The sequence below is a fragment of the Varanus komodoensis genome, unplaced genomic scaffold (assembly GCF_004798865.1).
Source record: "Varanus komodoensis strain SLA01 unplaced genomic scaffold, ASM479886v1 scaffold45, whole genome shotgun sequence".
NCBI lineage: Eukaryota > Metazoa > Chordata > Lepidosauria > Squamata > Varanidae > Varanus > Varanus komodoensis.
The window spans coordinates 4,279,931-4,307,139 of NW_025336011.1; the positions used below are offsets into that span (position 1 = coordinate 4,279,931).

Consider the following 27,209-nt stretch of genomic DNA (forward strand, 5'->3'; position numbering starts at 1 on the left):
CCCGGGGAGCGCCGAAGTGCCCGTCGGCCTTCGGGGAGGAGGACCACCGCGATCCCCCGGCAGAGAGCGGCCCGGCCGGCCTGGAAGCGGCCGCGATGCGTCTCCTGCGGTGCCTGATGAAGGGCCAGTCGGCGCTGGCCGGGGTGCCCAAGTACATCGAGCACTTCAGCAAGTTCTCGCCGTCGCCGCTCTCCATGAAGCAGTTCCTCGACTTCGGTGCGTGGAAGGGAGGGAGAGGGAGGGAGGGAGAGGGGTCCCCGGAGCCGTGGGATCGACAGCCTTCTCCCCGCTTCCCCACCGGAGGCAACATATTTTAACTGAGGAAATGCCCCTTGCCCTTGAGTGAGTATACCCTGCGTGGTTGCCCGCAAGGCAGCCTCACCTGGATGTGGCGTCTCGGATTGGTTCGATCTGCGCTTTCTCTTCACTTAAATTGCTGCTGCCTTGGGTAATAAAGAAATGATTCTGTTGGCTTCTAAAGAAAACTGTTTTGCAGTTGCAGTCCTGCACAGGTCTGCTTAGAAGGAAGCCCGAAGAGTCCAGAGAGACTTAACACCTAGCAAGTGTGTAGAGGATTGCAGGGTTGACTTTATTTTAAAAGTTTGGGCACTCTGTTTAGAAAGGAAGGATATTGACTGGAGATAGAGGGCCTAAGGCACGGCAGATGTTGTTGGATACCGACTCCCATTTGCCCCTGACCATTGGCCATGCTGGCTGGGGCAGAAGGGAGTTGGAATACAACAGCACTAGGAGGTCCACAGGTTCCCTACCCCTGATGGGAGTAAATAAAGGAAGTAGGTCATAATTGGATTAAGTGCCCACTTACTCTTTCACTTTCCTAATCTAGGTAAAGGCAAGCTTTCACTACTGTGTTTGAGATTTCCAAGGACAATAAAATAGAAGTCCTGTGCTGCCTTTAACGTTTAAAACAGAAGTAAATCCCACTGAGCTGAATGCATCTGAGTATGCATGCAGTATTGCGGCAGTCCTGGTGTTAGTTTTCATGGCACAGCTTAACCCGATGTGTGGTGTGTTTTCCTCAGCCAGTAAATGCTTTATATAAATTATAGGGATGTAGAGGTGGGAAGTAATGGAAACAAGTGGAGCCAAGGAGCTACAGATTGCAACAGGTCATGACCTTCCTACGCAAATCTTAAATGCATGCATGATGAACACAGTGGGCAGTGATGGGGCTTACCCTCAGATTTTTTTCCAAGTAGAAGTTTTGCTTCGCTGTCCCCATGGTAATATAGTGAATGGAGCTGTAACCAGATCTGCACTCTGAATAAATTTGTCAAGTGTCATCTCAGCCTGGCTATCCAAGTTTTCATGTGCGGAGGAATGTTCTGTAGGACTTTCATTCTGTTCATGTCTCTGGGGGAATGGAAGGCAAACTTCAGCAAGATGGTTACTCAGTTGCTTTGCATGCAAGTTCGATCCCTGGCATTTCTGGTTAAAAGGCAGAGAGAGCAGCTGATGCGAAAGCCTCTGCCTGGAGCTTGCATGAAACTTCCTGGACTTTTGAAAGGAAGTTGTCTGGTGCTCCACTGCTGCCTCTACCCCTTGGGTACAACTCTGTTCATCTAGAAGTTGGCTCTGTATTTGCACGCAGGAGCCCCAGTGGGATAGTGGGTTATGTTGTTGGCCATGAATCAGGGAAACAAAAATGTAGTTTCTTGCTATTCCAAAGTGAAGTAGTCCTTGGGGCAGTTTTCTCTCTCATCCCGGTGCGTAGTACCATCATGCACAACAGCCTTGAATTCTTTGGTGAAAGTCTGGGATATTGCAGCTTTCCAATGGTTTTGGCTCTCCATTGGGGCCACTGATCTAGGATGATGGGAGTTGTGTGTATTTTTCTCCCCTGCTGTATATGGATATTCACTTACATATACGTATAATGCACAGATTGCCTGCTTCCTGCTAATCCAGAGGTAGAGAACAGGCAGTTCTCTAGATGTTGGTGGAGTCCCAACTCCTATCAGACCCAACCTGCATAGCCAGTGCTTGGGGATGGTGGTATTATCCAGATTATCTGGATCAATTTGTAATAAATGTATTACATAAATATAGAGCGTTACCTTTATATTCTGCTGTTATTCCTCTTTTAAGGAACTCAGGGTGGTTTACATAGCCCTCCTGTTCCTCCTCTTCTTTTAATGCTAACAACAACCCTCTGGGGTAGGTTAGGCTAAGAGTGAGTGACTGGCCCAAAATCACCCAGTGAGCTTCATAGCTCCATGGGGACTAGGACCCAGTTCTCCAGAGTCCCATTTCAGCACACTAACCATTCTCCTACACTGTGTCTTGCTATATCGTTATGGGAAATGTACAGCTTCTGGATGCATGCAGGTTTTCCACCTCTGTAATCCAGCACCATCCCTCCATGAGGGCTGTATTTGCATTCTGTTATTCAGGGGAGGCAACCTAGATTTCTTCCCATGTTCTGGACTACAAATTCCATAATCCTTGACCATTGGACACAATGGCTGAGGCTTACTGAACATATTTATTCATGTACTTATATGTCACCTATAATTGCCAAAATGGCTTCCCTAGGCCTTTGGTAGTCCAAAGCTTATGGAGAACAGTATAGGATTCTGACACTGCCATAAATAAGTCCCACTGCATATGCTTTGGGGTGGGGGGACAGGACAGGGCTTCCTATAGATATACGGATAGTAAATATATATGGGATAGTATGTTGCTGTGTGCAGTCTGTTGCTCCAAATCAGTTAATGGCAGGTACAGCAGTTCCATCTACAGAAACATGCGTCTGTTGTCATATATTCTGTAGTTCTGGTGAACATCCCAGCATCCACCACCCCGAGCCATTGGACATGGTAACTGGCACTGATGGGTGCTGGAGTCCACCAACATCTGCAGAGCTGCAGACTGTCCATCTGGGGTGTACATTTGTCCCTCCATCCATAAGAGAGGGAGTGAAACACCAGGCCCTAACCTCACAGGAAAGGCTGGCCAAGTTCTGTTTCCCTTCCCCATAAACTCCACTCTGCTAGATTTTACTTTCTCTCTACTTCTTTTTCCCCTCCCTGCAATGTAAGCATCAGAAAGTGAGGCATAAAGAAGCAAAGTGTGAGGGGTAGCTGCTAATGAAAACTGTTCCTTTGAAACCCATGCATCGTCTTGCTGGATTTATGCCTCTGCACTGGGAGGAGGGAGTTTGCAATGCCCTTTGAAGGATCTGAAGGACAACTGGAGCTGATTGGGGGATCGACAGCGTCAGCGGGTATTAAAAAGCTTCTCTGCCTCACATCCGCTCTGTACTCTCCCCTGCTGCTGTTCTTTTATCCAAGCCGTAAAGATTTGCCTGATGTGCTTTCCAAACCCGCACAGTAAATAAAGAGCTCCGGGATCTTTGCCTGGTGTTAGTGGCAAGCGAGCCAGCCCCTCCACCCCCACCCCTTCTCTCCCAGGCAGGTATTTCCCTCCTCACTCCCATCTTCCCCTTTCTCCTGGGCAGTGACATGGTTTGAGTTGCTCTTGGCACTTTGGGCTGTGCAGGTTTGCTTGACTAGACAGTTTGGATAGAAGGGTTGGTGGGGGAAACCTCCTTGTCTTAGATTTCATTTGGCTGTGCATGGCTCAGTCTGCCCACTCTTGCCGCTAATGTCCTTGACACAACAGCTCCATTTCTGCCCTGTGCCAAGACAACCTGGGCTCACCTAGCAGTCAACACTCCAGGATGTTGACACCTCTGCGCCTCCCTTTTCAAATGACCCCAATGACTTCTGTGTCAACTTTAGTAGTGAATCCCTTGCTTCTATGCTGTTTGCAGTTCTGTAACCTGTGTATATAGATGTGCTTTGTTTCCCAACTGTTTAAATTTCCAGAATGAAAGAAGGGCAGGGCTAGGACTGGTTTGGAAATAATGCCCTCTGCACTTGCATTCTTTGGGATTAATCTGGCTTTTCAAAGGCTCTTCCTCTTGCCTGCATTTTAGTGTTTTCCATTGTTATAAACACCAAGGACCTTTGTGAAATAATCAGGTGTTTTCTTTTTAAACTCAGCCAACTTTCCTGAACCGAGAGCCTTCTGGGTGTTTTGGAGTACAACTCCTAACAGCCCTGGCTGGGGCTGATGGGAGTTGTTACTCCCTTGTTCTGTGTCAGGCTTTTGGCCTTTCTTGTGCAGGGTTGTTGACACTGACTGGCAAAACGTAGCAGTCTAGGGATTCAGGCAGACAGTTCCCCAGCTGGGGATCAAACTTGGCATCTTCTGCATGCAAAGCAGGGGCTCTGCCACTGAGCCACGGGACCTCTTCTTTCAAGGGCTCTGGGTTAGAGAATGCCTGAATGAAACAATCCAGGATTTCAAGGCTGAATCCTGGCACTGAAACGAGGTTCCCAACTAGGCCCTTGGTATGCATGTGAAGGAGTAAGGTATTGCCGCAATTCTCTGTGCCCATACAGTCTGTCTCTTCACCACCACCCTGGTTATGGTTATTTTAGATTCTCTTGTATTTGAGAAGAGCCCACAGGGTGTATAGCAATTAGAAATGATCATTGATGTGGGTTTCCCAGAGATTCTAGACTGGGAAAGAATCATATAATTCTGAGAAGCCCTAAATTGAAAGTGGGCAGCAGGTGGTTCTGGATCTGCCAATAGATCTCCACATGATTTGCAGTAGATTTGCAAGGATTTGTGGCTCCCAATGAATGCACAAGGTTAGATAATCTCTCTTATTTTCAAAGCATTTCTTTACCATTTGATTAACATAAAGCTCTTCCGTGGCCAGTGTGACTTGCCCATCTTGGCCTCAGTGTTTTTAAACTGTAACATATGAATGGGTTGCCTCTCACTGGGTCATTGCACAGCTGTGCTGCCCACCTTGAATTTTGTGCTGGAGTAGTTGACCTGAAGTAACTGAGATGTAAATTTGTAATCGGAGACACTGTAAGACTCAGGGCAGGGTGGAGGGTGCAGTGAGCGAGTGACTTCATATCCCTGCACTGCTATTTTGCACCTAGCTCTGCTTAGTGGGCCTTGGGGTTCTAGTGAAAAGCAAATTAGATCCCAAAGACTGCTCACTTGTGCTCTAAATAGAACATGCAGGTTTAGCATGTTTTTTTAAAAATACATATTTAATAAGCAAAACTAAAACGATCTCACATTAGTTTGTGTCCTGCAATTAAACTGAAACACTTGATTTTTGGTTGCATGGGGATGTGGAAGGATTGAACAAAGTACACTTGATGTGCTTTAAATGTGTTCAAACAAATCGAGAGCTTTATGTAGACATTATTTTTATGGGAATAAAAATCTAATACTGCCTGGTACTCGTTGTTACTAACTAACTGTATGTAACTATGATAGCCTAGCAATGGGGAATGTTTCCATTTTGGAAAATGTTCTGTCCCTCTTGATCTGGAATGCCTCTTGGCGTTTTGGAAACCTGCCTTCAGCACTAAAACTGGGTAACGGAAGAGAGGGGTTGAGGGTCAGTTGTATATGTGGGTGGGGGAAAAGGAAGGATTTGGTGACTACCATGATAGAAGGCATATGTTGGCCATAGTAAACTACTTTTGACTACTTAAATTCCCCTTCAGTCCCCATTTCTAAGCCTTAAGAAATTGTCATTACCTACTCTTCCTTCTCAGATTGTTTTCTATAGTTATGAGACCTGATAATTTACTCTAAAAATGCAGACTTGGTTGCCATTTCTTCAGCAATCGCATTCTGTGTTCAGTATTGTATTCTACATAGCCAAACCAAGAACAAGTGCTATAATATCTTAAATATTCACACATTTAGGGTGCCTTGAATGTTTGTAGATCAGAATCATCCATTAATCATGAAGAGCCAGTGTGGTGTAATGGTTAAGACTGTAGGACTGGGACTCAGGTGATCTGCGTTCTAGTCCCAGCTCAGCCATGGAACTCACTGTGGGTGACTTTGGGCCAGTCACAGACTCTCAGCCCAACCTACTTTGCAGAGTTGTTGTGGGGATAAGATTGAGAGCAGGAGGAGGAGAATGACAAAGGCTGCTTTGAATTCATTGCAAGAAATAATCAGGATATAAAACAAATAAATAAATAATAATTGTATAAAGAGGGCAGTGAAGGGATAGAGTGTGTGTTGAGTAGTTGTAACTTGGACCCATATTACAGAAGCTAAATCTTTTAAAGCTAGAATTGTAAACTGTATCTTCAGATGCTGCTGCCCCTATGAGGATTTAAAGTTGCTTGTAAAAGCCTTCCTGTGTTGGTTCTGGGAGCAGGTTACATTAACTGGGGTAACTACCACCATGAGGCACACACGATCAGTTAGTGGTGAAGTGTATCCTTTCTTCCTTTCTCTTTTAAGGATCCAGCAATGCCTGTGAGAAGACCTCCTTCACTTTCCTCCGTCAAGAACTTCCTGTTAGGCTGGCCAACATCATGAAGGAGATCAATCTTCTCCCAGACCGTGTGCTGAGCACCCCCTCCGTTCAGCTGGTGCAGAGTTGGTGGGTTCTTGTTCCTCTCCCCTCCTTTTCCTGTTGATATTCTGGGGATTGTGGGCTGGCCACCCCATGCCCAAGGGCAACATGCTCTCCTGCTGTCAGAGTCTTCAAACTGCTGAAATCCTCTACCATTCCTATGCTAGTTCAGCCACCCTGGCCAGGCATCTTAGGCCTTGTTCTGTTTCCAGGACAGCAGATGTGTGGTGCAGCTGAGGTTTGGCTTCATTACTTGGTTGTACAGGGGAAAGAGCCATGGCTCAGTGGTAAGCTCTATGCTTTGTGTGCAAAAGGTCCAGATGATCCTTGGCATCTCCAAACTTAGGCTGGGAAAATTCTGCCTCAAACCTCAGAGAGCCCCTCCCCTGCCAGCTAGATGGACCACTGACCTCAGTAGGAGGCAGTGTCCTGCAATCCTTCAGGTTGCAGCGGGGGGTGGAGGTGGGCCAAATGGTGGAATGCTGATCCATCTGAGAAGATTTCCATGCACCTGGCAAGCTAGCGTGTCAGGAGAGATGAAGGCCTTTCTTTCTGGCATTTAGGGCCAAACTAGTAGAGGGGCCCAAGGTCCAGATGAGTCTTGGTCCTCTGGATCCTTTAATCTGAGGATCAATCTTCCCACTGGAACTTTTGCTTTCTAAGACCTGTGTGAATATACCCTTTCACCAGGCCTCACCTTCTTTTCCCCATCCACAGATCTTTTTCTGACTTTTCTTCGGTTTTGTTTGCATTCTAAGTCTTAGTTACTGCAGGCAGAGTTTCAAACTAAAATATGCTGGTATATTAGGGTTTTGGCCCTGTCAGTTTTGCCTTCAGCCTCAGCACTGCTGCCGGGCACATTCCACCCTGCAGCAAGGCCTCTCTGAAATGGAAATTGGTCCTCAGGCTGAAAGGATTCTGCCCCTCTAGAACGGATATGGAGCTGGTGACCCCTCTTCTAATGGGGCTCCTTTTCCATTGCAGCTTTCCTTCCAGACTTCATCAGAACTATCCATAGTGCTGAATCCCACCCCCCAAATAAGCTTGTCACAGTGTAGCACCATGGATAGCACCTATAAAGCTCAGAATGAAAGGTGGCCTGGCAAAGAACCCCATTGCCAGGGGAGTCACCAGCCTCCCCTGCATCTAGCTGGGGAGATTTGTATGCTGGGGAAGAACAGACCCGCTGTTTAACTGTGTGTTTGACTCATTGAGGGTCTGAGTTCCTTGCTCTCTCCATCTCTGTGTCCCACAATTGCCCTACTCTGCTGACAGTTGCTATGTCTGAAGGTGCCCTTGTTGCTAGGTTTTGCTGTTTGCATTCAAAAGACAAGCTCTGTAGTTGGTGCGGTGGTGGGCAGAACAAATCAGGGTATGGCCCTTTAAGATGGTCTGTGAACTGTGTCCTACTTTGAGAAAGCACGTGACAGCTTGCTTATTTATTGCACTCCAGGCCTCTCAGCTCTTTCTCCCGCCCTCCCGCCAAGTCCCTTCGCAGTTGCCAGAGAGAGCAACATGGGAAGGGCAGGCCGCAATTCCTGCTGCAGAGCTAAGAGCCAAGTTCATTGTTACAAGTCCCAGTTCTCTTGCTGCCACCCGTCACTAACCCAGCTGCCTTTGAAACCTGGCCATTCTGTTGTTAGCACCACTTCCTGCAGGAAAGGTTGACCACCAAGCCTTGGAGAGCTACAAATCTTTCTTCCTTCACTTGAGCTCATATGCACACAGCAGTTTCCCTTCAAGAAACACTTGATGTACTTTGATTCTTGTATATGCTGCCACTGAAGCCTGAAACGACATGGGTGGACAGAGAGTAGCTCTCCAGAAGTTTTGGATTCAACTCCCAGCATTATCAGTCTTGCAGAGGCCTCTGGAGGCTGAAGTCCAAAACAGCTGGAGTTTTATCTTTTGTCAACCCCTGGAGTCCCAAACTTATAGGGATCTACCACTGTAGTATGTATGCATTTATTGATTGATTGCATTAAGATGCTTCCTTTTTGACAAAGGATTCACGATGGTTTACTCTTCTAAAAAACCTTTTCAAAAGTCACAGAAGATAAATAAAGCTGGAATGCCCCAGATTACTGGCTGTCTCTGCAGAAGCTGATGGCTTGCCTTTTTCTTTTCCGAGTTCACCTCAGGGAGCACAGAGGGACTTTTTAGGCAGCCATGGGGAACGGGGTATCTAGGAAAAGCTGGTCTCTTCCAGACTCAACAAGTCTTTTTTAGGGCTTGGTTATACAATTTCTTCTGGTACAAATTTACATGGACTGGAGTGTGCTACAGCCAATGTGTGGAGTGTTATCCCCTGTGGGCTGAAGAGTCTGCTGGTGTGTGAAATTGCCTGAAGAGGAATTTCTTCCCAGATCCCGTGCTTTCTGTGTTAGCTAGCCTAATGAGGAAAACTCAGAAACTTGCACAATTGTGTACAGTTCTGATTGGGCCTAATCAAGGTATTGCTCTACTTGTGGATTTTGTATTTTATTTTCTCACGGACCAGCACGGCTACCATTGTTCTGTTTAGAATTTATCAGTAAGTTTGGTTAGATTTGTTTAGGATTCGGTCTTCACCAAGGCCTTTTCTCTTTTGGTGTATCTGCCAAATTATCATAGCAAATTTAGGAAGATAGTGGTTATCACCAAGGACTACTGTTGCAAACCGTCCCTCTGCTTATTTTTTGAAATCCTGAGCTTGGCACAGAAATGTCATGGACTCTTTCTTGCATGTCAAGCCCTTTGGGCCTCAGTGTTGAAGTGAGAGTTTCTTCCCTCTTGTAGCATAAATCTACTCTTTTGATTTTTCCCCCAAATATATATTTTTTAACTTCTGGAAATCTGATAAACCCCCACCCCCAGGCTTGTGTATGGATCGTGTCTTCTCTGCTGGGGAAGGTCTCTACGGTTTGCCATTCTAGATAATAAATGGTCATTTAAATTCTTCTGTTGAAATGCTTTGTTGATTAACCTTAACTCTTTTTGATCAGCTATGATGAGTTAAAATGATAGCTATGATGAGTTGGATAGAAGACTTTCTTTTTGTCTCCCCTAAGCCCTACTGGGGCCACACATTTATGTAGATTTAATCAACCAATAGTACAGTCATATATATGCTTTCTCAGAAGTAAATCCCACAGGTAGGTAGGTAGGTAGATAGAGAGATAGATACTTTATTATGGTCAAAGATCAGCTCCATTAAATCCCATTGTGTTCAATGTGTCTTCCTCCCCATGTGCAGTATGTGTCTTCCTCCCCACGTACAGGATTGCAGCGTTGAAAGTGCATGTCCAGCTTATACCTTCCTGCCTCAACATGGTGTCCTCTTGATATTTTGAATCACAGCTCCCTGTGTTCCTGACCATTTACCATGCTGGCTGTAGAAGATGGGTTGTTGCTAGTCGCAAAGTCATGTCCAACCCATCCTGACCCCATCGACAACATTCCTCCAGGCCTTCCTGTCCTCCACCATCCCCCAGAGTCCACTTAAGCTCATGCCGACTGCTTCAGAGACTCCATCTAGCCACCTCATTCTCTGCCGTCCCCTTCTTCTTTTGCCATCTATTGTTCCCAGCATTAGGCTCTTCTCCAGTGAGTCCTTCCTTCTCATTAGGTAGCCAAAGTATTTGAGTTTCATCTTCAGTATTTGGCCTTCTAAAGAGCAGTCAGAGCTGATCTCCCCGAGGACTGACTGGTTTGATCACCTTTCAGTCCAAGGAACTCGCAGGAGTCTCCTCCAGCACCACAATTCAAAGACCTCAGTTCTTTGGTGCTCGGCCTTCCTTATGGTCCAACTTTCACAGCCATACATTGCAACTGGGAAAACCATAGCCTTGACTATACACACTTTTGTCGGCAGGGTGATGTCAAAAAATGTGGAAGGCATCAGGTTGGGAAAGGTTGAACGAAGCTGACTTCAGTTGGGTGATGGCCCTAAATAATTTCATTTTTAAAAATGTGCATAACTTCCCCATTATCAATAAAGTCCACAGATGGACTTGGTGGGGGGATGCAATTCTTGTGTAGCAAAAAACTGAAGTTTCCCATCTTAAGTGGTGCTCACAAACAGTTGTAATTTCTGCCTTCCCTATCAAAGACAAAAGTGCTAGAATGCAGGCAGCTTTCACACTCTGCTTTTCCATTCCTTCCACCAGGTATGTGCAGAGCTTGCTGGACATCATGATATTCCTGGATAAGGATCCTGAGGACCAAGGGATCCTGGGACAGTGAGTTTCTGTTTTGAAGACTACAGAACACGCTTGTGCAAGGATCCCGGCTCGTAGTAGAAGGGGGTAGGGGAGCACTCTCTGCCCAAGGGGTAAATCCAGCTTTGGAGATTGCATGCTAGCGGTGGGTGGGGATTGTGTGCTAGTGATGGGTGGAGCCAAAATATGAAACGCTCCCATATATTTAACTTAAAGCTCTTCCCACCAGGAACTGAGCCTTTGACATTTTGGTCTTCTAGAATGGGGAGGAACACACAAAAATTGGAGTACCACCCAGTGGCTTGGGGAAAGTGATGGGATCAGAGGAAAGAGGCCTGGCCAAATTGGCACACCAGCAGAGCTGGACTTCCTCACCCTCTGTCATGGTGTCTTGGAGAGCCACTTCTTATATAATAAGTTCCCTACACAAACAATATGACACTGTTCATCCTGTATGGAATCGGAGCAGTATTTGCTTGGGTCTGCTGTCTGGCCTGTTCCGATTTTGGATGTGACAGTGTTCACCTGAGGAAGTTGGATAGCCTTGGAGCCTCGTGGCTCCAGTGTCATTGCAGTGGCATCTCCACTTCAGGTTGTAGTCTGAACTTTTAAGGAGCCACCTGGTGTGCTGAACACTAGCCCAGAATAGGCTCAGAACCATGGAGAGCTCATTTAAAGGCCAGATTGAACCCTGGACTGGATATGCCATTCCAATAACATTGGAGCCACCAGCTTTCGCTGAAAGGGGGTGTATCTTGGCAGACCATTTGGGTGTTATGTCAGCATTTGGTGACTGCGTTTGCACAATACAACAAGCAGTCCTGTGTGGTTACCACAGTTCACATTTGTATTGCCATGATCTACCTGACAGAGGCTGCATTCACACAATGTGACAAGCAACTCTGCATGGTTACCACAGGTCATGCATTTTACTATGATTTATCTGAAAGATTATTGGTTTCTATGTTATCATAGTTTCCATCCTTCCCACTCAGTCCTCCTGCTGTAGATCCCATCATCCAATGTGCCTGAAATCCAGTCCCAAGATGCATTGTTCACCTGTCCCTTTCTCACTGGTCCACAGATGGCTGGAGTGGCTCTGCAGTTGCCACTCCTTACAGGGGAGTCTATGGTAGCTGTGCATCAGAACCATGCAGACCACAATCTGGGTTCAACCAATGTGACAAGCCATAGTGGTACAGAGAAACCATAAATGGTTGTTTCTTATCCTGGTTTCCAAAGACCAAGCTTACCATGGTGAAATACTAGGATTGAGTTTGGACAACAGGAAGATCCCTTATGGTAAAAAGCCACCCTGGCTCATCCTGTTGTCTGAACCCAGCCTGTGTGTCTGACAGCGGAGGCCAGAAGAGTGAGCCAGGGAGACCTGCTTCGGTGCTCCTTCTGGACCAGCCGCCCGGATACTGTCATTGAGGCCTGGCATGAGAGGAGGAGTTGGGAACTGGAAATGCATCGCATGGGCTGGACAGAATAAGTGTGAGCCAGATTTTAAGTTCAAATATATTATTTTTAAGGTGAGAACCCTGGGAGGCTTTAGTAATGCAAATCTACTGATCCATGGCCTGTGTCAGGAGCATGCCTCTTTCAGATAATTTCTGTGCGCCCTTGTGAAGCAGCCTCCTTGGATGTGTTGGCCGGACAAAATCCAGCTCTGGACAAAGTCTGGCTTTGTCTTCAAGCCAATAGCATAGACCAGTCTTCTTACTGCCACAGAATACCATGTGTTCTCAAGCCCCTCAATTCACAAATCCCATTAGCCCCAGCCAGTAGGGCAGATGGTCAGAGATAATCAGAGCTGCAGTCAGAAACATCTGGAGGGTGACAGATTGGGAAAGGCTGTTAAAAAGAGTTGTATGTGAAGGGAAGGAGTTGTCCTTGGATGCATAGTAAGTCAGATTTAGGGATGTACAAGTGCTTGCTCATGCCCAGGGATGTGGATTGGTTTGTTTTTAAGTCAGGGATGTTGGAGAGGAAAGGCCAGAATTGTCAAATGGCCATTTGAGGTTTTTCTGAAGTCCTGTTTCCTCCTTGGAAGCAAGAATGGCGAAACTGGGACTGTTATATTTTGGGCACCTCCTGAGAAGGCAGGACTCACAAGAGAAGGCAACCATGATAGGGAAGACTGAAGGCAGAAAAGGCAAGGAAGACCAGCTGTGAGGTAGATGGATTTCATAAAGGAAGCTACAGCCTTGAGTTGAGAAGAACTGAGCAGGGCTGACAAGGCGAGGACGTTTTGGAGGGCTTCCATTCATAGGGTCACCATGAGAAGGAGAAGACTGGACACACATCAACATCTTCCCCTCCCAGGTTCACCAATGCCCTGGTCACAATCCGGAACCGTCACAATGACGTGGTCCCCACCATGGCACAGGGTGTGATCGAATACAAGGAGGCTTACGGGGACGACCCTGTTTCCAACCAGAACATTCAGTACTTCCTGGACCGCTTCTACCTTAGCCGCATCTCTATCCGCATGCTGATTAACCAGCACAGTGAGTTACAAAACCACCTTGAACTGGGCCTCCTCTGGCCTTGGCTGTGTCTGCCCTTGAATCTGTCTTGGCTTGTGTCAAATCTGCCCTCCCAGCCTTCTTCCTGGTCTGTAACAGTGTGGCAAAAGTGTCTTTTTGCAATTCTCTGGTGTGCAGTGCCACATTAAAAATATGTACTGCAGGTGTGGGAGATACTGCCCTCTCCCCAGGTGTCCATCCTTTCCCTGTGTCTGCTTGTCAAACTACAGCCCTTGACATGCCATATGCTGTTTTTCCTGTCTTAATTTGCTCCCCTCCCTTTCTCCGCAGCCCTGATCTTCAATGGCAGCACCAATCCAGCCCATCCCAAGCACATCGGCAGCATCGATCCTCACTGCAATGTCTCTGACGTGGTTAGAGGTCAGTGGATCCCCCGATCAGTGCCAGCACTTCCCCTCTGTGCTGTTGGTTTTTCTGTCTTCCGGTTCCTCATTCACAGCAGCCCTCTGCAAAATGCAGAGGATTCAGCATCACAGCCATCGTGCCGGTTCTCACTCTCCTGCTGTATTTGTTTGTGTCAGCATGGTTCTCTCACCTGCCCACCCCTTGCATTACCTGCCTTAGAATATTTAAAAGGAATGCTAAAATGTTAATGTAAGGTATGCTGATGGTCCCTGGCTCAGAAGGCTTGAAAAGTCAATTTGGCCAATCCGAGGAATAGCCCTCTGGTTGACTGTTACCCAACAGCTTGCACAGCATCCCCCAACCTGACAGTCCCAGCTTTATTGGAACACAGTTCCCATCATTCCCAGCCAGCAAAGCCAATGGCAGAACGGAGCATCCAGGTTTAAAGGCATCGCAGCAGTGGGAAGGATGTGTTTGTGCAGAGGAGGAACCATAGCAGGGAGCTGCGGACTTCATGCCCTGTTGGTGGCGTTCCTGGAAACATCTGGCTGGCCACTGCTGGAAGCAAGATGCAGGGCTGGCTGGACTTGCAGTTTGACCCAGCAGGGCTGTTGTTACAGCGGAAACTCTGCGGGACAGCTCAGATTTGTCTTCCTTGAAGGCAGGACGTGCGCAGAGACGAGCCCCATCTTGCCTGTTTGTCAATGTAGGGAGAGTGAGGGCTGTGGTTCCTGAGGGAAACTGGGGACTGTGTCCTGCATATACATTCACTCAGTCAACCTTTTCAGCTCATGGGCTTTTCTCTCATATCCCTCCTTGACTATGCTGGGTGTTTCCAAAGCAGTTCCAAGATAATATCTACTACCTAACGCTTTCTAAGCGCTGTACAGTTATTGAAAGATAAAACGGGTCCTTGCCACAGGCTCATAATCTAATAGACATGACAGAAAAGGAGAAAAGACCCTAAGTGTTGGAGTAAGCACTCCTTTTCCGTTAATAAATGGGGCCACATTACTTGCAATTCCAGGTTGTTTTTCCCCTGGGAGGAAAGAGAAAAGCCAGTTCCCTAAAGCTGCTCCCTCTCTGGCTGATGGATGAGGCCAGGCTGGTCTCCCGCTTGCCCTGATGTTCCTCCTGGGAGGCAGGGGAGGCAGTGGGACTTTGTCAGCCTGCCACTGGATGAGGCCAGAGCTTCCCCTCTGCTCGCACTTCCAGGGCAGGCACGAACAGGAGCACACAGAGGAGGCCAATTCCCTGCTGGCAAAGGAGCAGAAGCAGCTGCAGCGATGTTAGTGTCTCCAGGAAGATGGGGCCAGAGGGCGAAGACATTACAAATGTTCCTTCACCCTCCCTCACAGCCATTGCTCCTGCTGATTTCTATCAGTGTACAGCAAAGTCATCACTTTCTAGAGCACAAGAAACTGACCTCTCTGAAGAAGAGGGACATAATGCATTCCTGTGATAACCCATGTTCCTTGTGTGTTCTCGTTCTCTCTCTCTCTCCCCCTCTTCCCTGCACCCCCTGACTGCAGATGCTTATGATATGGCAAAGCTGTTGTGTGACAAATACTACTTGGCGTCTCCTGATCTGGAGATCCAGGAGGTGAATGGTGAGTTCTTTGGGGGCCAAAGCAGATGTGGGGTGCCTTGGAGGAGGCATGATTACTTGGGGCGGGTGGTGGGCACTTAGGCCAAGAGGTGGCCGGCATTGACTTCCAGCCAGGGGAGCTCTCACCTGTGCAGAAGTCTTGCAAGGGTTCCTCGGGCACAGAATCTGTGTGCTCTTCTGGGCCCATCCCACGGATTGCAGTGTGTGTGTGCAGGAGGTTGCTAGCGAGCAGCATTCTGGTACGGGGGCCGGCGTGCACACAAGGCTGGGAACAGAGAGCAATCAGTGCTGAACAGGCAGAAGCTAACTCTAGGGAGCATCACGTGTAATTTAATTGAATGAAATATTAATGCCGTACAAGTTTAAAATGTTACAAAAATGGCTTGTGTACCTTTCCTTTTATCGCCACAAGTGTAAAAGGACTGGAGGCTCTGGAAAAAGGAAGCAAAATGTTCAGGGGAATAGTCTCAAACAAGGGTGGGCAACTTGAGGCCCTCCACGAGTTTAGGCTTACAACTCCTCTCAGCCTCTCAGCAGCATCGCCAGTGGCGAGGGATGCTGGCACTTGTAGGTCAAAATTTCTGGGGGGCCACATGTTGCCCACTCCTGGCCCAGAACATCTGCAAAGGGGCTGTTCTGCACAGGCCCCAGAGAGCTGTAGCCCTGGGGTGCAGGGTGGATGAGAGAGAGGGGGTGAGAGGGGGAAACTATGTAACTGATGGGGCAACCAGTGTCTTGCCACTCTCCAAGAACGGCCTCTTATATCCATAACATTTGTTATCCTTAGAACATTTGGGCAGCCTGTTTTACATTGGACAGTATTCTTTCCTTTTGCAGTTGGCAGACTTGCATGCTCTCTCTCAGGGCCTTTCTTCTAAAAGGGCTTTTAAAAAGTACAAGCTCCATCATTTGAGCTTCTAGGGTGACTGTCAGCCTCATTCCTATTTCCCCGTTTTAATTCAGCCACTGGAACAAGACCTCACCCATGGCCTAGTAAGTAGCAAAGTTCTGATTTGATCAGCACTGGTTGTAGAGTTAGCACTGTGGCTTGGCAGCAAAAGCTTTGCTAGAACCTTCCGTGTGGCCTTTTCTCACCTCTTCTTTGGAAGCAAGTAAAAGCAGCTCCCATGCCTGCAGAATCTCACAGGCACAGCAATTTACCTCACAGGGTTGTCATCCGTGAAAAGTTAGGTCGCAGCATTATCCTTCTCTTTTGTCAAGGCCTGGCTTAATTTACAGCATTTCCAAGCCTCGAAAGTGTTCACATGAGCTCTAAGAAGCATAGAGTTTGTTGGTATCCCAGGTGCCTTCATCCAGAATCCATTTCTGTGCTGCCCAATAGGCAAAGTTTAAAAACCTTAAACAGGTGGTATCATGCATGATGTAAAGAGCATTTATACATGAACTTGTGAACTTTAGTCAGCACACGCTCTGACACGCAGACACGCCCTGTGTGCTTCCGTGGCATCAGCCATTACAAACCAAAGAACTGATTAAGATTGGTTCAGTATGATATGCCCAGAGGACTTTTGCAAGATCGCTCCCCATTTGTCGTGCTCCTGTGACTCACGGAAGGAGCACGACTTTCTACGTCACACTGTCTCACCCTCAGTGGTCCAAATGCAGCTAGACTGCTGGATGCCGTCTTTCGTGGGAGCCACTGACTGTCCTGCCCTTGCCACACACCACAACGGAGAGGATAATTCCATCAAATGCTGTTAGCTGAGATGGCTGCACTGAATCACTCCTCTTAAAGATTCGATTCTGACGCTAGAAAAATGCTTGCATTCTCTTGTCAGATATGCTGGCGCATATATATATATAAGCTTTATACCTACTGCATGAGCTGAAGGTTCATAGGAACTGGGAACTCCAGGGGTATTTGAGGTTGCGGAAGCAGGAAGGAACCCCAGGGAGGGGCAAGGTGGTCAACCGTTCACTTGCAGCATGTGAAGGACTTGGGCAGGATCAAAAAGCAGGCCTAACGTGGTGCCATTGTGTGGATCCCGCCCTACTGAACCTGTGCCCTGTGGACGTGTTGGACTGCAACTCCTATCATCCCCAGCCAGAGGGCCATCGGCTTACCTGGGCTGAGGCATCCTGTCTTTTGGGCATAAAGGACTCTGGGTATGGTCTCACAGAGCGGTGTTAGAGGGTTGCTTCCTGCAGGCTGCTGAACATAGCCAGTGGCAATGCCAACGGGACGATGGGAGCCGCAGTCCACACATATGGAGGGCATCAAATGGAGGGAGGCAGGTGTAAGGCCTGATGCTGAGCCAACCCAAGGATGCTTTTGAGGGCTGCCGGGGAGGTGCCTGGGGGGCCGGGGTAGCATGAAGGCTCGGTGCTGCTTCCTGACCCTTCGGTGCTTAGTGGAGTGGCTGGGGCAGCCTGTCTTTTGGCATGGGGGAATCTGGGTACGGTCTCGCTGCGGGAGGTTCCAGGCATCTGATCTTTGGATACCCTCTGGTACACTTCCAGTCACGCTCTTATAACCTGTCCTGACGGACAGTATTTCTGAAAATGGGTTCAGCTGGGTGGAGGGGAATGGAACTGAGGACACAGGGGTCTTGCATGCGGTGGGCTGCAGAGAGGGGCTGCAGATGGTTATGGAACACCGCCTGCGTGCTCTTAACGATGTCTCCTTTCCTGCTTGTAGCTAACCATGATGACCAGTCCATCCACATGGTCTATGTCCCATCCCACTTGTACCACATGCTGTTTGAGCTCTTCAAGGTAATTCTCCCCCAGCATCCCTCCTGGGCACTTGTCCTGGGCACTTATTCGGCCAAGAAGTCATCACTATAACTTTGGTTCAAACATTGAGGTGAGAGAGGAGAGTGAAGCTCCAGCCAGACCATGAAAGATGCAACAGTTACGTGAGAACTCCATGAGAAGGTTCTTTCTCCACAGACACAGAGGGTCACAGTTGCTTAGTCAAGCTCTTGGCGGCCATTTTTTTCAAATACATTTGGGATGTTTCTAGCAGTGGTGCACTGTTTACCAATAGTGGCCTGATGCTCCAGGCTAGACTCTGATGACCTGCTCAATAGGCCTAGATTAAAAGGCCCGACCTGCTTAAAAGGCCCCAATTATGCTGATGTTATCTTCTGAAAAGCTTGCCAGGCCATGCAAATTATGGATATGGAAGGACTGACCAAATTGTGGCTCTCCAGATGGTTTGCCCTGTGACTCCCATGAGCCCTCACTATTGGCTATGCTGACTGGGGCTGATGGGAGCTGTAGACCAAAGCATCTGAAGGGCCACAACTGGGCTACCCCAACCATATAGGAAGGAAACTATCTCTAGCCTCTGATAATTTCATCTGGAATGACACTCTATCCCATCCCCCAGATCATTAGTTTGTGAGCCTTTTATACTCAACTGACACCAGAGCAAGATAGCCGCAGACTTCAGAGAACCTCAAAATTTTGCAGACATTAAAAAAAAACAGGGAAAAAAGTGTAAGATGGATGGGGCTCCAAAAATTGCTTAGTGGGAATACTCAGTTGCCACAGAATACTGAGTGTTAGGCTGAGAGTTAGGCCCAAAATCATCCAGTTGGCTCCATGGCTGATCGGGGATTAGAACCCAGATTGCCTTCTCTTAACCACACCACGCCGTCTCTCTCCACGTTGTATGATATGTGGAGCAAAAGGGGCAGTGAAAGGAAGTCAGTAGCACTCCCCTCTAATGTCTCTGTGTAAGTGATCAGTTAGAAATGTACCTCTCATCTCCTCATAGTTTCATATTTCCTGCCTGTGGGATGCACATCAAAGATATCCATATCCATTTGGTAAAGACAGTTGTGTGATGTTTCAGGGAGTGGATGTACTGATTGTTTCCATTTGTGATCCACGTAGGGCTTGATTGGTGGATGTCTACAGGACGGCTTTGTGCTAAAAGCTAACAAAACAGGCCTGACTGTCCTGATTTAGCCCTGAATGTGTTTAAATAATAGTAAACTTTTGAATTAAGAAGCAAATGTACAGATGGTTTGGGGCTTCTGCTTATGGCTGCCTGTTGACATGTCCCTTTCTGAAAGTTCACTCAGCGCAATCCTATGCATGTTTAGACAGGAAAAAGGCCTACAGTTTCCAGCATATTCCAACTAGCATGGGTGGCTGGAGCATACTGGGTATTGCATTGTCCAAATAGGCATAGGGTTGCAGCCTAAGTACACTTTCACAATGAAAAGTGAGCTTATGGGTCTCCGGTTGGGATAAAAAAGGCAGACCATTATGATGGTTCACAGAATTGCCCCAGAGGACTGACACCAGTGGATGGAAATTGCAGGGAATTTCAGCTAAGCATCATGAGAAATCTGCTGGCAGTCGGTCTTTTCTCGGAGATAGTTAAAGACAGAGACATGACAGCCATCTTTTTGGGATGTGGTAGCTGCATCCTGCTTTGAGCAGAAAATGAGGCCTGATCAGAGATGGGCAGCCTGTAGTCCTCCAGATGTTTTGACTTCACCATGGGATTTGCTAGGTGGGGCTGAGGAGGGCTGTAGGCAGAGCATGCTTGAACTCGGTGAACACTAGGGTTGTCAGCCTAACTTCAGGAAGCACTCCTGTGAAGGATGGGAGGAGTCCGATGAGGTAGTCCATCTGGGGAGACCGCCCTTACCTCCTTCTTGCATTGTCTTTCAGAATGCCATGAGGGCCACGGTAGAAAGCCACGAGTCCAGCCCCAGGTTGCCACCCATCAAGGTGATGGTGGCCTTGGGGCAAGAGGACCTCTCCATCAGGGTAAGTGAGGAATTGGGAGAAGTATGCCATCCTGCAGTTGCAGCCTCTTGGGCCTTGCCAGCCAATGAAGGGCCTCAATCGTCCTATCCAGACAACTGATCAATATTCACAGGCTCCTCAATTTGATATTCACAATCCAAATCCAGGGTAGAAAGGGTCTCTGAGCCAACCAGCTTCACTCTGTTTGCAAGCATGTCTTGGGAGAAGCAGTGCAGCTCTTGAGCCATGTGCTGATCCTGGTTGTGTAGCAGGAGGGCTGCCTGGTCCTAAGAGCACGGACTCGAGCGTGCCCCTAAGTTCACATTGGTGGCCAGGATTTCCCACTCAGTTGTGCTGAACTCCCTCTTCTTACCCTGCCACACTCACACAGGCACGCCAGTTCCATCTCCAGAAGGTACTTCCTTCGGTTCCATCCCACTGCCTCAGTGAAACTCTTAACTCTCTGAATCTATAAGTTTACATAGTGCATTTCATTCTTTTTAAATCCAAAGTAGGTAGAAGCATAGAAATAGAAAAAAAACCACTCTCATACACAACCTGAATGACCAGTAAAACTGGGAGCCACCACTGGGATGGTTCTGTGTGAGTGCAGAATGAGCCGGCTGCACTGTAGTATCCCTGTGATGGAAATCATGTATACTTTGCATCAGAAGTTAGACAGGAAAGCTGTAAATCTGTTTTAGACTAGAAATGCCTAAATTAGAAAGTGGTATGTGTGAAGGAATGGAATTATTAAGACATCATATATTTTTTCTGAGTTATAGACTGGTTGCTTTCTGTTTACATGTTGATTTAATTGGCATTCAGAACTGCCATTGGCAAAGGGCTGAAAAGTTCATATCGCATACAGAAGGTGTGGCACAGGAAAATGTAACCTAAGGTGAGGAGCAGGAGAGAAACTTAGCTGCGACAAGAAGCAGAAACCTAGCAAATTCCTGCTGCCTTTCTGCTTGGCTGAGAAGTTGAGAGAAGGAGTTTGAATAGTTATATATAAGTCAGGCCTTTATCTGGTTCACACCACACTCACCATGGGTTATTTAACCCAGCATGAGCTGTGCTGCATGCTGGGCACCATTTGGAAGACACAACTTGCAGGGGCTTCTCTATTCAAAATGGTGCCTGGCATGGACTGGGCCTTTGTCTCCCCGCACCAGGGAAGACTGTGATCCACGTTTAGCCTGCTGACCAGGTGCTTTGCTCTTGATGAGCACCTTTAGGACCTCTGGCTACATTTCCATCTAATGATTTTTTAGATCTTTAAACTGAACGAGAACTGGACAGCCCTTTGGAGAGAGATCTGTGCTCTGTAAAGTAGGAGACAATATCTCTATTGATGGTATTTTCCTCCTGCCTCTGACCAGATGAGCGACCGAGGAGGTGGTGTCCCTCTCCGCAAGATTGAACGACTCTTCAGCTACTTGTATTCCACCGCACCCAAACCAGAGCTGGGCACTGGTGGGACTCCCTTGGTACGTATGTCTACCTGGCCGGAGCGGTAGGGGTGAGACTGCCTTAGCTCACGGTTTGCCTTTTACACAAGGAGATGGGGGTGTCATAGCAGTTGGCATCACACAGGGTTGCATTTGAAGTGTAAACGTGCCTTCGCATTTCTCCCCTGACCATATGCGGGGAATGGGCAGGTGTGGCCAGTGGAAGCCTTTGATTTCCCAGGCTGGAAAGGCCCATTCAGGAATGGAGTAAGACCTGAAAGAGCATCAGAGAGTGAAAGTCGATCTGAGATGGAAGATCCATGATTGGATGTCCTGACTTTAAAGCAGCTGGTGGGGTGGGACAACCCTGATTTGTATGAATGGCGTGGAGGAAATATTAAAGTGGTGATTCAAGTGATCCACTGCTGGATGGGGGTGTTTAATCCTTTCTCCCTCTGCCATTTTCTTGATCCAAAAATGCTCCCTCAGCAGGCAGTGGGCCATCCTGTGGGAAAGTGCTTATACCATACCGTGCCTTAGATTTAGGAAGACTTAGATCAGAATGTGGCATGGGGAGAATTGGGGTAAACAGCCCCTCCTGCACCACTGCTGTTCAAATGAAAATCAGACTATCCTCACCAACCTGTGCTTCAACTTTTTTTTTTTTTTTAAGGCCAGGAGATCCATGGCCTCTCATCCATGTCTTGCTGCTTGGCTCACAATAGCCTTTCTGGGTGGGAGGCCCGAGGTCCCATGGCGTTGCTGGGGAGAGCTGGTATTGAAAGGCAGGAGAGAGAATCTGTGGGAAGGATTTGCCAGGTGGCTCATGCGAGGCGCGCACAGGGTTGCCCCTGGTATGTAGCAGGGATGCCGGCTGGGCTGCAGGGGCTTCTACAGCCAGTTATGATCCCGGCCTTTTTTTCTCGCGAATACCAGGCTGGCTTCGGCTATGGACTGCCTATATCCAGACTCTATGCCAAGTATTTCCAAGGTGACCTTCAGCTCTTTCCCATGGAAGGTTTTGGGACAGATGCTGTCATCTATTTAAAGGTAAGTTGGTGTCTTCTCCCCTCACCACACACCTCACAAGCAAGGACTGAATGTTTGCTCTGAGTGAGGACTTAATTTCTTCATAGCTAATGAGCCCCATAGAAACTGTTTCTTTTATTGCTTTCCGGGAGACATAGGCTCATACTGTTAATTTGAGCAGCCCTTTCTTTCATGGACCTGCCCTGCCTAACTTGGCTGTATTAGAAGATGCAGGATTCAGGGTAACTAATGGGCACAGTAGTTGTGAATTCCAGCCTGTGCCTATTCAACCTCATGCTGCTGAGGTTGTTTGCCATGGATAAAAACCAATGCAGAATTCTGCCAATGGGTCATTGTTCCACTGTAGGCTAGATGGAGGGGAAAACGGAATGCCTGTTGGATGACAGCCCTGGTCCCATTGCTCTGTGGAATCCTTTTTCATTCATGAAAGTGTCCAGTTAACAGCTGAGTTTTGAATGCAGGATTTGCAGTCTTTCTTCTGCCAGTCCGTGGCCAACTTCAGATAGGCTGGAGGTATGACGGTCTACCAAGAAATTTTCTGCAGCATGAAGATTTCTACAAAATCTGAAATGTCACCATTATTCAAATCTCTCTTTGCTTCCAACACACACACACCTCATTTTAAAAAAAAATTGCTTTTTGAAGCACAGAGTTGGCTTTTTCAAGTTGCATCCTATCCATATTTACTTGGGAGTAAGACAAATCCAAGTTGCTGGGGCTCATGTGCCTCATGCTAGGCTGCATATTTTAATTAAATCAGTAATGCCAATCTGAACAGAACTGAAAGCCTTAACATATCATTGGGCATCTTGGAGGATTTGGATTTTCATAAACATGCTTGAATTAAGTGGGTTCTCTTGTGAATATTGGGTTCCTTATTTTACTTTCGGCAGTAGCCATTTCGTAGTCACCTGGGTCGAATGTCATTACTGTCCATTCCTACATGTCCCAGTTTGGTGCTAAGCCGGACACAGGAGGGATGGTCTTATATTTATCTTTGCTTTTAATGAAGTACAACCTGGCATTGGAATTCCCCGTGTGACATCGTAGAGTGAGTTGCAGCACACTGAGGCCCACACTAGCCCCCACTGGCCCCCATGTGCAGTGTGTGCGCGCGAGTTGAGGCCAGTGTGTGCTTAAGAGATGGACTGGGCAGGTCGTGTGTGGTTGGACGCAGGCTGGATATGCAGCTGCCCTTGCTAAAGGTGTATCCTAAACGGCTTTCCATCTTTCTAGGCCTTGTCAACTGACTCAGTAGAGAGGCTTCCAGTGTACAACAAATCAGCATGGCGCCACTACCAAACCAGCCAGGAGGCTGATGACTGGTGTGTGCCCAGCACAGAGCCCAAGAACACCTCCACTTACCGGGTGACTTAAGCCAGACCTCTGTGTGTTGAAGGGATGGGCTCATGCCTTGCCTCCAGGATGGAAAAACCAACTTTGGTGGGAGGACAGAGACAGATGATCATCACCAGCATGAACCCACTTGATGTCGTCGGATCTCAACGGACTCTTCCTATTGACTGGCCTGTCCAATCTGCCAGTGATTTGGGAGCCTGATTATTTCCTCAGATGTGTTTTTGGGAGTATGTAGCATAGATCTCTTTAACCATATCACCGTTAAATCTGCATGGAACGTTTCCCTGCTCCACCTGCAATCCTGTCCTTTGGTCTAGCGGGCTGGCATTGGACTTCCAAGGGTCTGTTTTTCTCATATTTAGTATTTGCTCATGCCACTTTTTATTATTCTTGGACCATAAAATGGAAGAAAGTTAGAGCTTTGGAAGGCTGGGCATTAACATTTTGAGGGAAGTTAAGGTAATCGACAAAAGAAGATGAAGGTGATCCTAACAAGTTTGGGCTGATTGTGTTGTTTTCTGATGTCAGAAAGCTAGCTCATGTTGCGGAGTTGATAGAAAATGTAAGTCAGATACACTCATTGGAAAGAGCAGCTATGCCAGAGAAGAGCAAGGACTGCTTTGATTTTTGGTGCATGTGCCAGGAGAGAAAGATGGCATGCGCCTCTTCTTTATGATCTGTGTTCTTTTCCCAAGTCATGTATCAGTGTCCAAGTTGCTAAACAGCAGCGATTTTTGTAGTGGGAAGAGCTGGGTATCCACACTTGGGCCAAAGCTTAGATGTGCAATAGCAGACAGGAGGCCTTAAGGGGCTTGGCTGGGCCAGTGTCGAAGGAGCCTTCCTTTCCTGGCCTTGGTGGGTTCCCTGCTCATCTGGTTCCTTCGCCACGGGCAGGACTTTGCACTTTTGCTCTGCACTGCTCAGCTCCTAGTGAGGCTTGTGCCGGCGTGCAAAGCCAAAGCCTCTGTGGATGAGGAGGGAGCTGCTTGCCCTGCGCTCGGCAAGCAACGTGTTGCCATGAACGGGGCAGTGGGTTGGGTTGGCCTTGCGGTGGCAAAATGCTTCAGGGCAGCCGCAGGTGCCAGAGAAACCAGTTGGGCTGTTTATGATGCGGCAGTGGACTGTTAGTGGCGGGGGAACCTGCAGCAGAAGAAACTGCTGAGCAGAACTGGACATGCGTCATCAGGTGTTGGGGGGATGAGATGAAGGGCTCAGGGCTCCCCTCGCGCCCCTCAGCGGCAGCCGCGGTGTGAGTGTGTTCTGGTAAAGACTGTGTTTCGCTCGTGAGTCACTTGCCTCCAGGGCTTAGAAGGGATCGGCCAAAGGAGCTGTTCACAACGTCACCATACAGTGTTTAGGATATGAGGCCATGAGATGGCAGCTCCTCCCACCCTCCGAGCCTTCCCCCTTGTTTCCTTTCCTGTGCACGCTCCCTTCCAGTGGTACTTGCTAGCATCCCATCTTCCTGGTTCTTAGAGCAAGTGGGAACAGAGATATAAGGGGAGATTAGAGGTCTGCCTGCAAGCTGCCACTGGTTCCTGAGAGCACCCAGCCCTTTGTCCCCACATCCTTCTGACCTCACCTTCCGCACCTGCCTTTTTCCCTCCACAGGCTCGTAAGAGCCACCCTTTCTCAGTGCTTCCCCTCCTGGCAAGGTGTGCTCATAAATTGTCTGGGAAGCAGCTGTGCATATGCCTAAGACATACATACATACATATGTGTGTGTGTCTGTGTGTGTGTGTGTGTGTGTGTGTGTGTGTGTGTGTATACACATATTATCTGAGTGAAACTACAGATTTGTTCAAGACACAAAAACTGCCATAATACTCTCTGCTCACTGATCAGAAGAAAAAAGAACAATTAAATTGGAACTCTTATCTCCCTGGCAGTGTGACTCATTTTAAGCTGTTTCTCAGAAATAATCTCAATGCAAATTTTGTGATTTCTTCGTTGTCTCACCTGTACCAACTTTTGACGGGGAGGTGGCGGTTATGTGAAATTAATGTCTTCTGCAGCTCAACTTTGACATTGTCCTCAAAGACATCCTTTGACTTTTAGCACAGTGTTCCTCAAAATGACTCTTGGTTGCTTTTTATTTCTGTCCTCTTTGTTTCTTGCTTCCTCTTCCTTAAACTGAGGAGGAAACAGCTACTAGGATGCTGCCAGGACACTGCCCTAAATCTACCCATCCTCAGCACCTTCCAGTCTACTCTGTCAGGTAGAGAAGAGGTGAGCAACCACCTGACTTCATTCCTTACCAGGCTTACTGCAATGTGTTAGCAATGCGTCCCTGTTCAGTGGGCGCATGATGCATCCTAAGTAGGACTTTGGAGAGAGTCTGTTTGCCCAAATGTGTTATGATGACACCTAGTGGACGCATGTTTTCCTCACAGGATTTCAAAATGCTTCAGAAGGGGAGTGAGCGATGTTCCATGTTTGGCCCAGGAGAGCATAGATCCCCCTCTCTTGCTGCCAAACCAAGACTAGTGGGAAATATTAGCAAACAAACCTCGGTAAGAGGAAGCACCAAGAGGTCAACTTCCAAATGAGCCCTTCGCGTGAGATCTGCGATTGGAAAGTCAGCAGGAAACATGGAAATAGTCACAAGTGTGACTGAAATGTCCCTTAGTTTATGGGATCAGAAACTAGGATTGTGTGCTGAAATGGTAAGGGGGCACATAAGGATTTGGACAATGAATGTCCCATCTAATCTGGTCATTGTTTGGCAGATGGCACATGACTTCATCAGGCACTGCATTGCCGGTGTTCTTTGTCACACTGCTGAGAAGCAACACCACCCCAATTGCTGCCATGGGAAGGGCCCAGTCTGGGTCTGCGGTCTTTCTTCTCCATCTTTGCCGTCCCTTCCAGGTGCTTCTAGAGCTCGCTTGGTATGACTGGCCACAAGTGCGCCTTTCTGTAAGGCGGGGCACCCAGAGGAGCCTGTCCAGTCAGCAGAGTGCCAATGCAAACTGCTTTCATTTCCTATTTTGTAACAAGGTCATCGAAGAGCGCCCCGTTCTTGCACGTTTTCCTCTCGCACGCGCAACTTGAGGCAATGTTTCAGGACGCTGGGAATGTCCTTGGAAGGGCCTCTCCCATGCTGTCCTTTTTCTGAATCTGAAGCACACTCTGCAAGGCATGATTCCAAAACTCAGAGCATGCCGGGAGAGGTGCCGTGTCTTCTCTTGTGACCGCCTGTGCCAAGGAGTGTCTATGTTGGCTGTGAACAGAGGCCGTGCTTTGTGTCTTTGCTTTGATCAGAACCTTTTCCCTGAGTCCTGCAATTCTCCACAGACGAACTGGACCTTGGAGACATCTTTCAGGGTGCTATTAAACGTTTGCTGTCATATGCATGGCATTTTTCCTGTTGCTCAGCAGAGGAAACCCTGTAGCTGTGGCCCTTTCATGGTATGAAGGTGCATTTACAAGAATAAGTAACCCTGGAACATAGGTTCATGTCATAGTGATGCT

The 27,209-nt window shown here is 47.8% G+C and overlaps 1 protein-coding gene across 3 annotated transcripts; it reads left to right on the forward strand.

Annotated features, from left to right (window-relative positions):
- On the forward strand, positions 1-25,612 carry PDK2 (pyruvate dehydrogenase kinase 2). 3 transcript variants are annotated; one of them, XM_044444575.1, is made up of 12 exons: positions 1-216; positions 6,325-6,466; positions 10,588-10,659; positions 12,967-13,151; positions 13,461-13,550; positions 15,068-15,145; positions 16,108-16,137; positions 17,804-17,880; positions 19,798-19,896; positions 21,258-21,365; positions 22,263-22,376; positions 23,613-25,612. In XM_044444575.1, exons 1-12 carry the CDS (start codon positions 96-98, stop codon positions 23,751-23,753), a joined length of 1,257 nt encoding a protein of 418 aa, XP_044300510.1. In that variant the 5' UTR covers positions 1-95; the 3' UTR covers positions 23,754-25,612. The 3 variants fall into 3 exon arrangements, with proteins under 3 accessions (XP_044300510.1, XP_044300511.1, XP_044300512.1); XM_044444576.1 differs by lacking the exon at positions 16,108-16,137 and having other exon boundaries at positions 3-216; XM_044444577.1 differs by lacking the exon at positions 6,325-6,466 and having other exon boundaries at positions 86-216.
- The last annotated feature ends 1,597 nt before the right edge of the window (positions 25,613-27,209 follow it).